Source organism: Parus major, chromosome Z (assembly GCF_001522545.3).
Source record: "Parus major isolate Abel chromosome Z, Parus_major1.1, whole genome shotgun sequence".
NCBI lineage: Eukaryota > Metazoa > Chordata > Aves > Passeriformes > Paridae > Parus > Parus major.
Genome location: NC_031799.1, coordinates 27234272 through 27247860, shown reverse-complemented (window position 1 = coordinate 27247860; position 13589 = coordinate 27234272). Strand labels below are relative to the sequence as shown.

At 33.7% G+C, this 13589-nt stretch overlaps 1 protein-coding gene across 2 annotated transcripts in view; it reads left to right on the top strand.

Annotated features, from left to right (window-relative positions):
- KIAA2026 (KIAA2026 ortholog) overlaps window positions 1-13589 on the top strand; it is a 53413-nt gene that overhangs the window by 5520 nt on the left and 34304 nt on the right. For both annotated transcript variants that reach the window (XR_004500567.1, XM_015652840.2), the window contains exons 3-4: window positions 4301-5730; window positions 12842-12918. Coding sequence is in view for 1 of the 2 variants with exons in the window: in XM_015652840.2 (XP_015508326.1) it covers window positions 4301-5730; window positions 12842-12918 (1507 nt within the window). In the remaining variant the exon portion in view is untranslated. The remainder of the gene's footprint in view (window positions 1-4300; window positions 5731-12841; window positions 12919-13589) is intronic.

Below are 13589 nucleotides of genomic sequence, written 5' to 3'. Positions count from 1 at the left end.
CAGGTATCCTTTGTTGAGAGTTCTCTTTTTCTTGTAATTTTGTAATTTATCCATTTCTTGCATGATCAATTTCACTTTTATTTATGTAATGTTTTATAACTTTCCCCAAGTGACAGATTCATGATGGTAGACTTGACATATAAAAACTTAAAAGATATCATTGCAAAGTTGATTTCACTATTTTGCAACTAATAATTTTTTGTACAGCAGCAAAAGCACTTCCCCCCACCAAGGTGCATATATGAGAACATGTGATTTATGTTTATTGTCAGTCTTGCTTGTCAGCATTCCTTTTCGTCAGTTGTTGTAATTATCAGAATATTGACTATCTTCTTCAAATTATTAATTACATTTCTATGAGTTTCTACTGAGCTGCTTGCTTACTTGTTAAGTAGGTAACAAATAAATTAATTTATATATTAATTAACAATAAATAGTTGTGCAATTATTCTATAATTGGAAATGATTGACCAGGTAGTTAGATACCAAAATATAAAGGTAGATTCCTACTGAAATTTTTAAAACCACCAGTGAATGGCAGGTAACTGGTTGATTTCAGCAGGAATCAAGTGATTTTGGTTTGTTGAAAATTACATAGGCAGTTCTGTATCTTTCATCTCTTAAAACATGTTCCATAAATTTATGACATTGCTTAAAACATTTAAAGAATTGAATTATAGCTTCAAGTTAGTAATTTAATTAAGGAAATTGTGGAATAAGGTATCCTTATATAGTCAATTTTGCTTTTTATGAGGATATTAGCATGCAATTAACTGGATCCAATGGAAAAATATAGTGTATGTAATAATAAGATATAAGATACTTGAGATGCAGAAATAAAGTTATATGGGCTTCTCCAAATTTAGTATATTCTAGCTACTAAATCTTGGCTTAATTTAGAATAATATATAATATTGTTAATCTGCATGTAACTTTCCATTTTATTTTTTAAAAGAAAGTTTGTAGAAAAATGTTATTGTGAATTAAAATAGTTCTCTGTGTCTTGTCTTTAAGAATTCTGGTGTCTGACCTCTAACCTGTGAATCAACACTTATGTTATTAGACTTATACTTGGTTACACTAGACATGGTAATTGGGAGAACAAAATTAAATCTAGTCTTTGTCTCCTCTCCCCACCAAGAAATGTTGCAAGCAAGAAGCAATTTGCTGGTGATATGAGTCTGCTGCCTTAAATAAGGGAGGAAGTCATAAGAACAAGGAGTTATGTCTGGACTCTATTTTAGGTGTTATCTCTACTTGCATATCATGTTTGCTGGGTTTTAAGGTCAGATGCCACTCTTCTTATCCACTAATGTTCTCATCACACTTGGCTAAAAAAAAAAATAAATAAAAGATCACTAGGGTTATTCTGCAGCAAAACAGCTGCTGCAGATGTGTTCTAGGAATATGGCTGTTGTTAGTCTAGAAAAATCAACTTCACCTTAGAATAACTTTTGTTACTACTTTAAGTCCAATACATGTATGCAACCATATTTGTAGTAAATTTAAATAGAAATTTGAAACAACAGGATATTTTACAGTTGCTGTCAGCATGAAAGCTAAATGTGTAAGTCCAGAGAATTTCTCAGTATAAGGATATTTGTGCCACTAAAATATCAAGTGTCTTCTTCTTACCTCCCTCTCTGGTTTCTCTCTTCCTTCACCCCTGCTCCCTTGTCCTGTGTCCTATTCCCTCTTTACTTCCCTTTATCCTCTTGAAAAAAAGCTATGCCCTTCAAAAGATGAGCAGGAGGACCTCAATAATGAAATGAATGAAATGAAAATGTGCTATCATTTACAATTTTTTCTTGAATATCTGCTGAGAATGGAATGACAACAGATATTGTGACAAAACAAAAGCTTAAAAAGAAGACAAACTTTTTACATTAAACAACTTACAGTTTTCTTTTTAAAGAGCCTTTTAAAACATTCTTAAAAATGATATAATAATTGTAATTTTATCTAGGCAGAGGTGAATCTAGGGTATTGTGTTTATTTTGATAATTCTACCTTGATTTAAATCTTCACTTGGTAAAATGTTGAAACTGCTTGCAAAGACGATATTTTTGGATTGCCTACAGCTTTTTTTTATTAAACAATACTGAAATGCTTTTGTTTCTACATATGTTCCATCTCACCATGTACTCATTATTTAGTCTTGTTGCCATACTATTTTTATAGAGTTCACACCATTTGGAGGCAAGAGGTTATTAGGAAGTATGTTTTACATTTAGGAGGAATGAGGGAATGGGATCCAAAAGTGCTGTGAAATTTATATTTGAGACCACTTTCGTGTAATGTAATATCTTCCTCTGCCTCACTTGGACATTAGTTATTTTTATTTATTATATCAATGCAATATTAGCACATTTAAATAGAACATAAATCAGAATAAAAATAACGCTCACTTTAGATGTGCAAGTAGTATTGTCAAATTTAGTGGTTTATTCACCAAGAATGGCTAATAGAAGTTTGTGCTGCAAAGTGGGATTTTATCTTTATATTCCATCCTTTATATTCTTAAGTTAATGATGCATTGGGAGACTGAAGTTAAGAATTTACTGACTTGTTTGCTTTTATCTTTTATGTTTTACATAAGTCTGTCTTTCTGACCTTACTAGATAATATAAATAACAAGGATGCATATATGTGGTATTAAGAATTTCTGTTCAAATTATGGTAACAAGTCACTGAACATCTAATTTTATTATGGAAGATAAAGTGTTTAGTAAAGTCTTACTGGGTTTTATGTTATTTTGCATACACATGACATGTTTCTCCTGTGCTGATACTAAAGTGTGGACAAAGCTACTTTGTTGCATTTATTGCATTATTAAGATAGCTAGTCAATAGTTCATGCTTGAAATACATGCCTTCAAGCTAGAAGCCACTATCAGCTTCATGTTGCCAAAAGAAAGATTTTAATTTTTCATTACTCTTTTGCTGAATTTGGAAGGCATTGATGCTTTCAATGGATACATAGCATTTATTTGCTACTTGTTTATGAAGAAATGATATTGGAGATAACCAATTTGGAAATAAGGATGTGAAAATTCCAGTAGCAGGTCCCATTTGTGTTAGAGGCAGTTGATAGTTTTCACTAGTGATAGAAGCTTTAGAGAAAAAAGAAGCTTAGGATGAGCTCTAAAAAAAAATTCTGTAAGTACAGCTGTATCCTATTCCTGTCTTTTGTAGTCTGGTTGTGCCTTTAGGCAAAAATGTTAGTTTACTAGTGCAGCAGCATTGAAGAAAATTTCCTTCTGTTGGTAACTTATGATATTTGTGTGATTCATGCAGATGTCCAGTTTTCTGCTTTGGAAATAAATTGAGATATCTTGTATCTTAGATGGTAAGCTACATGTAATTGATTATCTGAGATGGAAGCATTTCTTTTTCTAGCATGTGTTGCCCTTAAATTTCATGATGAATTTACAAATAAAAGCAAATAGAAGTTCCCAGTCTGTCATAAAAGTTTTACATACTGCTGTTATGTTTCCTTTTGCTAGTGTTTTGTGTGGACTTCCAGATAACTGAGAAGTTTTTACAGGCCTCTGGTTACTGATAACCTCTTTCTCCGAATTCATGTTATTTCTGCTCTTTCCTGTTTTTTAGATAGGGGGACCAGAACTAAGTACATTTTTTCAGGTGAGGGCAAACCAATTAATCTAATAACAGTTTATTTTTGGTATTATTTTCCATCACATTCTTTGTGTGTCCTGATACTTGTTTCTTTTTTGACCACCATTGCAAACTGACTAGTAACATACCTTAGGATGTGAAGGAAAATGGCTCTTGTGCTTGTAAATGAAGCACTTAGCAATTAGGCATGTAGACTTGAGTGCTGAGGAAGGGAGGTACAAGGCTAGTGATGTGAGCCACAGGGCAACCATTTGAAAACAAGATTTATGTGGAATTAGTTTCAGATATTTTTATATGGATAGTTTCTTGTAAATACTCAATTTTCATTAAAAGGGATTGAGGAAGGAAATACGTTTTTTTAATAACTGAAAATCTAAACAACTCAAACTATTGATTAAGTACATATGCCAGGCTTTTTTCTTATCTTTCTCCCTTTTTTAAACTAGTGGTTATAGAAAAAAAAACCCTACAATAATTTCTCATTTTGGTTGATGTGTTTTGCACTGCAAAGTAAGACAGACTGAAGTAAGACTTCAGTTTTACTGTGCTCTTTATAACTTCTTGATAAGTATGTTTGACATGGTGTAGTCCTGATGTTTTTTTCCTCTCTCATTTCTTTTTTCACCCAATATCTGAATTTTCATGTAATTTCTTTTAATAGGCAGAGAGATCAAGAAAGAAAGGAAGCAGAAGAAGCTAGTCAGAAAGAAATAGAAGAATGGGAAAAATCACTTTTAGCTCAAGCAGCACCTACAAGGATGGAGACAATGTGGGAGATTCCAGCTATTGGTCATTTTCTTTGTTTAGCACAACAGATTTTAAATTTACCTGAAATAGTATTCTATGAATTGGAACGTTGTCTTCTGATGCCTCAGTGCAATGTTTTTTTATCAAAAATAATGACTTCTTTGTTAAGTCCTCCTCATCGCAGGCCTACATTGCATCGCAGGCCTACATTCTCCTACAGGACTTGGGAAGCAGCACTCAGAAAAAAAGTGCAACACTGGTATACTGTTGTGGGGCAGACTGACAATCCTAATGGTGCTGCAGAAAAACTTGGATTGTGTCCCCAGTTTTTCAAAGTGCTTGGAGAAGTTAATCCCTTGGAGGAAAAACCATTTCATGAGCTACCATTCTACCAAAAAGTATGGCTGCTAAAAGGTCTCTGTGACTTTGTGTATGAAACACAAAAGGATGTTCAGGATGCAGTGCTGGGTCAGCCTATCCATGAGTGCAGAGAAGTAATTCTTGGTTATGACTGCTTGGAAAATGCGTACGTTCACTTTCCACAGTTCTGTGGTGCAGATGTTCGAATTTACAAACAAAAACCTTTTCAGGCTCCTGAATTCCCGTCTCTTCCCATCAAAGTTAAAAAAGTGCCACGTATTAAATCAGAAAGAGTAAAACATGAGTATGGAAGCAAAAGCAATGGGGAGGTCAGTTCTGCTGGGACAGAACTGCTGTGTCATTCCAAGACAGAAGGAGAGAAAAGTACGGACATTGTTATCTGTCCAGAAAAAAGAACACGTTTAGGTAGCTTTAGAGTCACTACAGAGGAGATGAACATTGATTGTGAAATAAAAGCCTCAAGAGTTTGTGACATCAAAAAAACTGGTTGTTATAAAGAGAACTTCAGGAATTTGATTACTTCAGGAGAGATTGTTGATATAGTTGTTCACCCTAGTTCAGAAGAAATAACGGATGTAGAGAATGGGCAAAGTTGCACTGAAATGACCAGAGTAAGATCTGAGCTGAGTCCGTTCAAGGAGAACACACTGAAAGCTTGCCAAATGCATATCAATGGCACTTATAATGAAAACCAGGGCAGAAATTACCATGAATCTGCTAAAGAAACAGTGCTAGAAACCTTAATGCAAAATAATAAGAAACTAAATAAGATGCTGGCAAAAAAGAAGAAAAAGAAAAAAAAGAAGTTGAAAGATATTCTAAATGAAAATTTACAGAGAAAACTTGATGACTTGCAAAGAAAGCGTGAGATTCATCTTCATCCATTCAAATCATATAAATCTGAAATCCAGAACAAGTTATTTATAATGAAAAAGAAAACAAAACATAAGAAGCACAAGTCTGGTAAGTTGACATTTTTATTTATAGGAAAAATTGGGAGGATACGGATTTATTTTTTTTAATAGTTATTTTCTTAGCTGATTAGTCTACATTTTATTTTGTGAGAAGGGATAGCCTTATTGCATTAGACAATTTGGATATTAATCTTAGAGCCAAAGTTACCTACCCAATAACACAACCATATAAAATGTGACTGTGATTCATTTGCAGAATGTATCTTTAGAGAGCATAATTAATTGGAAGGGTCAATTTGTTCCAAAAAATATTCAGGAGAATGAAAGTGACTGCCTGCTTAGCATTAGAGAGTGTCACTTGAAGGGATTTCATAGTATCTTGTATTATAGCAATTATGGAAGTGTTTCTCTCTTTTCTGGTAATATTATCTTATCCAACTTATGAAGAAACACAGAGTAATTACATGAGATGATGAATCCAAAGTCACTCATAATGTAACTGTGCAGTCTTAGGTCACCAAAGAATACTGCTTTGTGGGCCTCAGTCTAACAATCAGGGTACACTGGTATCATAATTTATGCTGGTGACATTTTTATTACAGAATTGGGCAGCATCTAGTTAAGTGTTTCAGGTAAGTGATACACAACCCAGGTTTCAGTTAATTCAGTGGAAAATTTCAAAGGTTTTTGCAAACAGTAAAGTTACAAAAACCTTAAGTCAGTTCAAGTTGTTCAGGTAGCTGTAGTATTTTTGATGTTATATAAGCAACGTAAAAACTTAATCCTTTTGGGTCCTGGGCTATGTTATCTGTGCTAGATTTTAACAGACTCCTTCAAACATTATATTTTTTGAAGTGACAGGCTGCTTTCAGAACAGTGTAGGCTGACAGATAAATATTTGATTTCATCTGAAAAGCAAAAAGCCAAAACTAAGAATCTGGGTGACAAAAAAATATCTTCTGAAGGTTAAGAAGCTAGCCAAGGTCTGATGGCAGGGCATGTAGCTAGAAATCAAAACTTAAAGCTAAGAGAACAAGTAATATTTAGATCCTAAGTATTTGCATATAAAACCCCAAAACTGTCTTGCTATTCAAATCACAAATTCCTCCTTCCAAAATATTTCACTGCCTACATCTAAACAGAAGTTTTAAGAGTTGCAGCTGAAGTTCATATATGTAGTATTCAGGGAAACTGATGTGTTTACATATTCCTTTGTGACTGTTAGCTCTCCAAATGTGTCACTGTTTTCAGTCTTCTTAAAACCAAGCAAACCAAATAACTGCCCAAATGGCAAACAAGGAGTCTCATTTGGGGAACTGTTGTCCTTTATATCATGTTATGTTGAGGCATTTCCCATCTTACTCTGACTACTTCTTCATTGCTGGAGAAAACTTTGCAAAAACTTCACAGCATTGCATGAAAGCGCTTTTCTTCCTATGTTTGTTAAATGTCCAGTGGTCCTGTAAAATGTCCAGTGGTCCTATAGCTGCTAGGCTGAAATGGATAGCATTGGATTCAATTGGTGCTAATACCTTGTTGTTTTGTAATGTTTCCTAATGTTTAAGGTTAAGTAGTTCCTAAAGTTTAAGGCTAAGTAGTATTTCTTAAAGATTCGCTGAAATTAAATCTTCTGTTTAAAGGTTCCCTTACAACGTAGAACAGAAAAAGTAATTTGATAAAGCTTGTCTTTATCATTTACAAAAATACCCGATTTAAGTCTGATCCTAGCCATAATAATTCTTTACAATGTTCTTTAAGAGTACAGTAAGTAGAAGAGAACATCAGGAATATTAAAGTGAGGACATTTCATTACTTTTACAAAACCAACAAAATTATTTTTTTCCTGCTATTGGTTCTTTTAGGCAGCTAAATGTAACTGAGTCACAGTTTGTGATTCTATTGAACTGATTTGCGTATTCCTGACTTGCTGTGGCAGTGGTACCCATAGTGAATATAGACTGGTCATGCAGTTTTTCCATCTGAAAACTTCACAGAAATATTGTGAACAGAACTTCCTGGAGAATACAGCTATGTTATGACCTCTACCATAGTGACAGAGTTTTCTTACAATTTATGAAAAGGTGTGACCACTTTATTGAGCCTATGCCTTTAAAACAAGGTGATGGTTATTATTGTGGCAGTGTTCTGTGTCCGTATTATTGACAGAGTAGTACTGAATGTAATGGAATGAGTCAGAGCAGTTCTATAAAGAGCTGCATTCTATGCATTGATTTTTGTAAGTTATTTTCTTACTGGAGTTAGATAACTTCAAGTGCAAGGCACAGTGCAAGAGCATGAGAATCCTACAATTGCATGTTTGAAATGTGGATTGGATGAAATTCAGAACATCTGTAGGGTTGAGAAAATAGAAGGGACCAGAGGCTGCTTGAAATAACTGTGATGTGCCTGAATCAGAGGTTGAAGTAAGTGTAAACTGAATCTCTTCTTATTCAAATTGGTATAGAAAATACCAATACAGTACACACCTTTACAAGAACCTTGGATGTAAATTCTGTATACTCATGGTCTGGAAAATTCATGGTAGTCTTCCTGCTTGAAGCCCATTTTACTACATATTTTATTTTTTAGAGTACCATTGCATTTTGTACATGAAGTCAAGCATTACTTGAATATGATAAAATTAATTTAATTAAAAAAAAAATAAATTAAAAAGCAGCAATTTTGTAGTGCCTGGTTTACTGTCCTTGGGAGTTTAATCTACAGAAGTCTCCTGGAGACTCTTCTCTTCAGTGTTGTAAAAGCTTTGTTGTGTTGTCTCACCTGTAGATAAAAGAATAGCCTGTTGATCACCTTGAAAACATTGAGGTATTCCAGCAAGTAACAATGTAGACCATGCATAAAGCTTCAGTGCCACTATCTTCAGAAGCATGTACCACTGAGGTTTTATAAGGTTTCAGATGTTCTGTACATCAGGAATATTAATGCACTTGTTCAGACTGACTTAGATCATTTGACTGTATAAAAGTGTATGATGGGTCAATATGGAAGCTTCAAAACTCTATAATAATGCTTCATTTTCCAGATTGTATCATGATATATCTGCTAAAAGAAGAGCTGTTGGGAGCAAGACAGAAAAGTAGGAGATTAAAAGGAAATAGGATATATACAGTAGTTGCCAAACCTTTCAAAGACAGGAAGTGTGTCGTACAAATTTGTTAACAGAAAGATACAGGGCCTGTTAATTAATATGAGAGCACTGCAATTGCTGCTGGAATGTACTGAATAAACAGAAGTTCTTGCAGTCGGACAGGGCTAACTTAGCTGTATTCTACCATGACAAATACTACTGAGTTAGTGTTTGATATTTAAAACATCTGTTGCCCCATCTGGGGTAACAAGACTCTGCTCCATATCCAAGAGAAAGTTGCAGTCTTATGAAAAATAATTACTTTAATAAGTTTTTATTCAAAATTTCTCTGTGTTGTTACTTTATAATTTGAAGCATGGATTAGCTTTGCTTTTGCTCATCAAGGAGAAGCCACAAGAACTCAAATACCAGAGTTCATAATAAAGTTTTACCAGATCTGTAAACATGTTTCTGTTTTCAAATCACATTGATCTCAATGTAGAAAAGGTTAGAAATAGGTTGTATTGTTCTTGCTGAAGAAATTTGCAAGTGTCAAGAACATTTCTAGGGCTTAGTGTTTTATTAGTCTCATTTTTATGCCAAAAATATTACTAGAAGATACCTGAATTGTCTCTTTGTTTTCCCTTCTTTACCCTTAGATGGCAAGACCAGCTTGAGGTGGCTTATATTTTAGTTGCATCTAATCTCCGCAATGTGCTTTTTGGATGCTCATAATTAGTCTTCAGGTCCTAGTTGTTGTGTTTGTTAATTGCTTGCATATCTATTCACTGACAGTATCCATAGAATTTGCTTCAGCTTGAAAGGAAAACTTATGGCAGTCAGATTTCTCCTGGACCTACTGAACTTAAGTTTAATGTCTGAGAATTTTCACAGAGCTGGCTAAGGGGTTCTTGGTTAATAAAATGTTGACTTCCTATGAATTCCTTTTGGGGGTGAGATGCCTCATAGTCTCTTCCAGTCTGAGCTGAAACCAAACTGAGATGTGAAGCCTTTTGGAAAAGGCTATGTGGAGACATAATTACTAATTATGACACAGTAAATTGTTAGTGGATGTAAATTTACACTGGAATATCTTTAAATATGGGCAGGAAGCAGGCTGTATTGAATTGAGTAGATGAACTAAGCAGATTACGTATATGAGATTCTTAATCATAAGTATTTTTCTAGTGAGGATTTAATAAGGTTCTAGTAAGGTTTACTAAGGTTCTACTAAGGTTCTAAGTTTTTTTCTAATTGACTCTTAGTTAGTAACTAAGTGTATTTGTATAATAAGTATGCTCTGAAAGACACAGTGCTCCATGATTCAAAACGCACTGTGATCTAACTGCTGTCAGAAACATTACTTCATCTGCTCAGGAGTTAATATAAGTCTTTGAGATAGTTTCTTCATCCAGGATTATGGACAAAAGATCTCTAGCAGACCTTAGTGGAGTGATTTGAGAAATTGCTCCTCACTGATGATTTTGATACCCCAAGACGGCATTAGTTTCTGGATGTTTAAAACCAATTACATGGAAAAGATACTTAAGTTTATTGCACAATTGCAAGTCTGGGTGCTGGGTGGAAATCCACAAAACCATCACACCTCTGGATTACAAACCTGCATTTTTATACACTTCATAAAAATGTATTTCGCTTACGTAATACATATGAATTACAGATAACTGTCAATTGCGAAGGACTTGGTTTCTGTTACCATCGTTTAAAACTGATAAATGATTTTTGTAAAAACAGATACCATCTTTTTTAAAAGGGAGAAATTATCATTACTACCACTACAACTTCCTTCTAATACCGATTTTGTATTTTGAAAGGGTGTTACTGAGGTAGAAGATGAATTTGCCCTAAGTAGTTTGCTGTATATATTAATTCTCTCCCATGGTACAAGTATCTGTAGTTTTTAATACATTATATCAAAAATGCCTGCACCATAGGACAGCTACAGTGTCAAAAGAAATGGGAAAAAGACTGTGATGCTGCTCTAGACAGATACGTACTTAGCTCATGGCAGTTACCAGCCTGGGGATTTTGTTGGCCTTTTGGTACATATATTCCAACTGGTATGCTTTATATGTCAGACTCTAATTTCATGAGTAAGGCTCATTTTCTTGTGCTTCTAGATGGTTTCTTTTAAGTCTTGGTCTGTCTGTAACTCTGTATCTTTCCTACTTCATGCTTTTCAGATGCTAATGTGTGGAAAGAAATGTTTATTTTATTTGGGTTTCTAATTATTTATAACTCTTCCGAAAAATTTTCTTCCCCCTTTTCATAAGGATATATTGGGAAAAAGAGAAAGAATATATCTGTTTAACTGTTACTTCTTGAATTACACTGCATCGTACATCATATAGCACTGGATGCTGAAAATAGTCAAGTAAATACTTGTTGAAAGAATATTGAAAGTATTCTGTAAAATGAAAATTCCGTTTTAAACATACTAAAATTTTCCTTTTTGTAAAGAAGCAAGACAATCTAGCTGCCTTATTTTCTGTCGTTTCATTTAGTTCTCAGATAACATTTTGAAAAAGGGCTATAGCAAGGAGCCAACATGTGACCAGACTCCTTTTTGAGTCAGTTTGTCAAGAAAGCTTTTAAGCATCTACTTTAATTCATTCAATGAACAGCATTGTTTTCAGTAGTAGCATGCATCTGTATTCATAAAGTATGTAACAAAAATGCTGACTTTTTTTCCCATTGTCAGAATGTTTGGTTTATTATTCTAATAAATAAGCTTCTCTGTTTTATCACATATTCTCTGATGTGAAATATGTATTTCTTTTTGGTCATTGAGGGCATTTAAAATTTTTAAATATGGTTGGTATGGGTGGTTTCTAGGTTGTTTTATTGATTTTAATATAGCTTGACTTTATGTGGAGCTTCAGATCTAGATTCTTCAAGCCCTGCACCTTGTTCTGTAAGTGGGTTTATTTCAGAGTCAGGTAACATGTTCAGGAAACTCACAGTGTAATAAACTGAAAATATAAATGCCTAGACATCTATGAATATTTGTATGTATGTGTGCATATGCATATGCACACACATAAAGCATCTGTTAGGAAGACGGTTAAGTGAAATTTTTGCCAGTATTTTTATTAAAATAAATATTGAATCTGCCTGTGCTTGTACTGTTGCCAAGTGCCTGCAATCAATCTAGTTGACAACAAATTCCACATTGGATGGTTGTTTTCTTCAAGCTCTCTTTTTGTCTAAGGTTTTTAATTATTGTTTAGGACTCCTGAATGTGAACGAGTGATAATATTAGAGTGAAGATTTTGGCCTGAGTGAACAACTAAAACGTGATCTTGTTTGAATTTACCACATGAATGTAGAAATAACCATATAAGAAGCTTGCTGTCATGCTTGATGACATTACTAGATTTGAGAAATGTATATGACTTGTAAACTCCTGTACTGCAGGCAGTAAAGCACTTGCCTTACCTTCAAAGAGATTTTTTTCTTCTGTTTATATATAGCACAGTTGCATGTGAAGTGCTTTATAGGAAGCTTCTTGCCTTTTTATAAAAATGTTAGGTATTGCCACAAGCAGAAGAAACAAATCAATTTCCTTGGTAAATTCAGTATGTTCAATCAGGGATTTCTAGATACTGCTTGTGTTTTGAGGGTATATTTTTACTAATAGATACAGAGATGCCAGATCCTAATGTGTAGCTCTTTAGAGTGTTAGAGAAACAAATCTTGCAGATAAGATGCTCTGTTTCTTAGGCTTGTGTCTTAAGTTAGGGATTTCAATTCTTTGAGAAGAGTGGTGGCAATGTTACTTACAGAATTTATATTTTTAGGCACTGTATTATTGAAATTGTAGTAATTTTTTTTTCTTTTTTTTCCTTCCATTCCACACAAAAAACTGCAGTACACAGATCCTTGTTCAGTGTTTGCTTCTGCTGAGTCTAGTTCTGATTCATCATGTTTACATGACTTGCTGAAAAGCATCTGTTAGTTGCAGTTTAACTTACAAGTTGGTAGTAATTTAGTTTTATGAATAAAGTATAATGAACAGCATTATGAAGCTTTTCTCTTTTAATCTTACAAGGAAAAAAATCACTATCTAAAAAAGCAATCACAAAGAAGAGGAAAGGTGTCAGAAAGTCTACCATACCGGAATTTCAGGTAAATTATTTTAATTTTTGTTTTAAGGACTTGAAATCTGAATGTCTATAAAATGAGTCCTTTCATTTCTGATAGAGATCTTGGAAATATTTACTGAAGCTTCTTCTAGTTTTAAAGGTTTAAGCTGATATTTTTGAAAGTACATTTCTCCTTCTCTTGGTAGAAAATACTTTATCATTTTTAGCATGTGCAGTTTGAACAGTATTTTCAATGTTGTTTATGGTCCCAGATACATTTGTTACAATATAAAACCTCTGAAAACTAGGACTTGTTAAAGACATTTTTAAGGTAGATATAATTGTATGGGTTAAAATTACTTGGTTTTATATGAGGTGTGACAATGTGGTTCTTGAATTGAAATATGCTTGGTTAACTGAAGGACTTGCAAAAAATTTAGAACTGTGGTTTCGATGCTTGCAGCTGTTATTCCTTATCAGTATGTGACTTCTTGGCTTCTAGGACCTCTTAGGCTCTAGAAAGCAACAAAAGTTTTAATTATGCTACTATGGTTTTATGGTGCTGTAGTAGAAGTGTGACAGTACATCAGTTCTAAGTTGCTCTCTGTATGCAAAGCTGCTTGGATTGAAGTCCTCCTTTGGCTATCTTCTTTTTTCTTTTTTTTCTTTTTTTTTCTTTCTTTTCTTTTTTTTCTTTTTTTTTTTCTTTCTTTT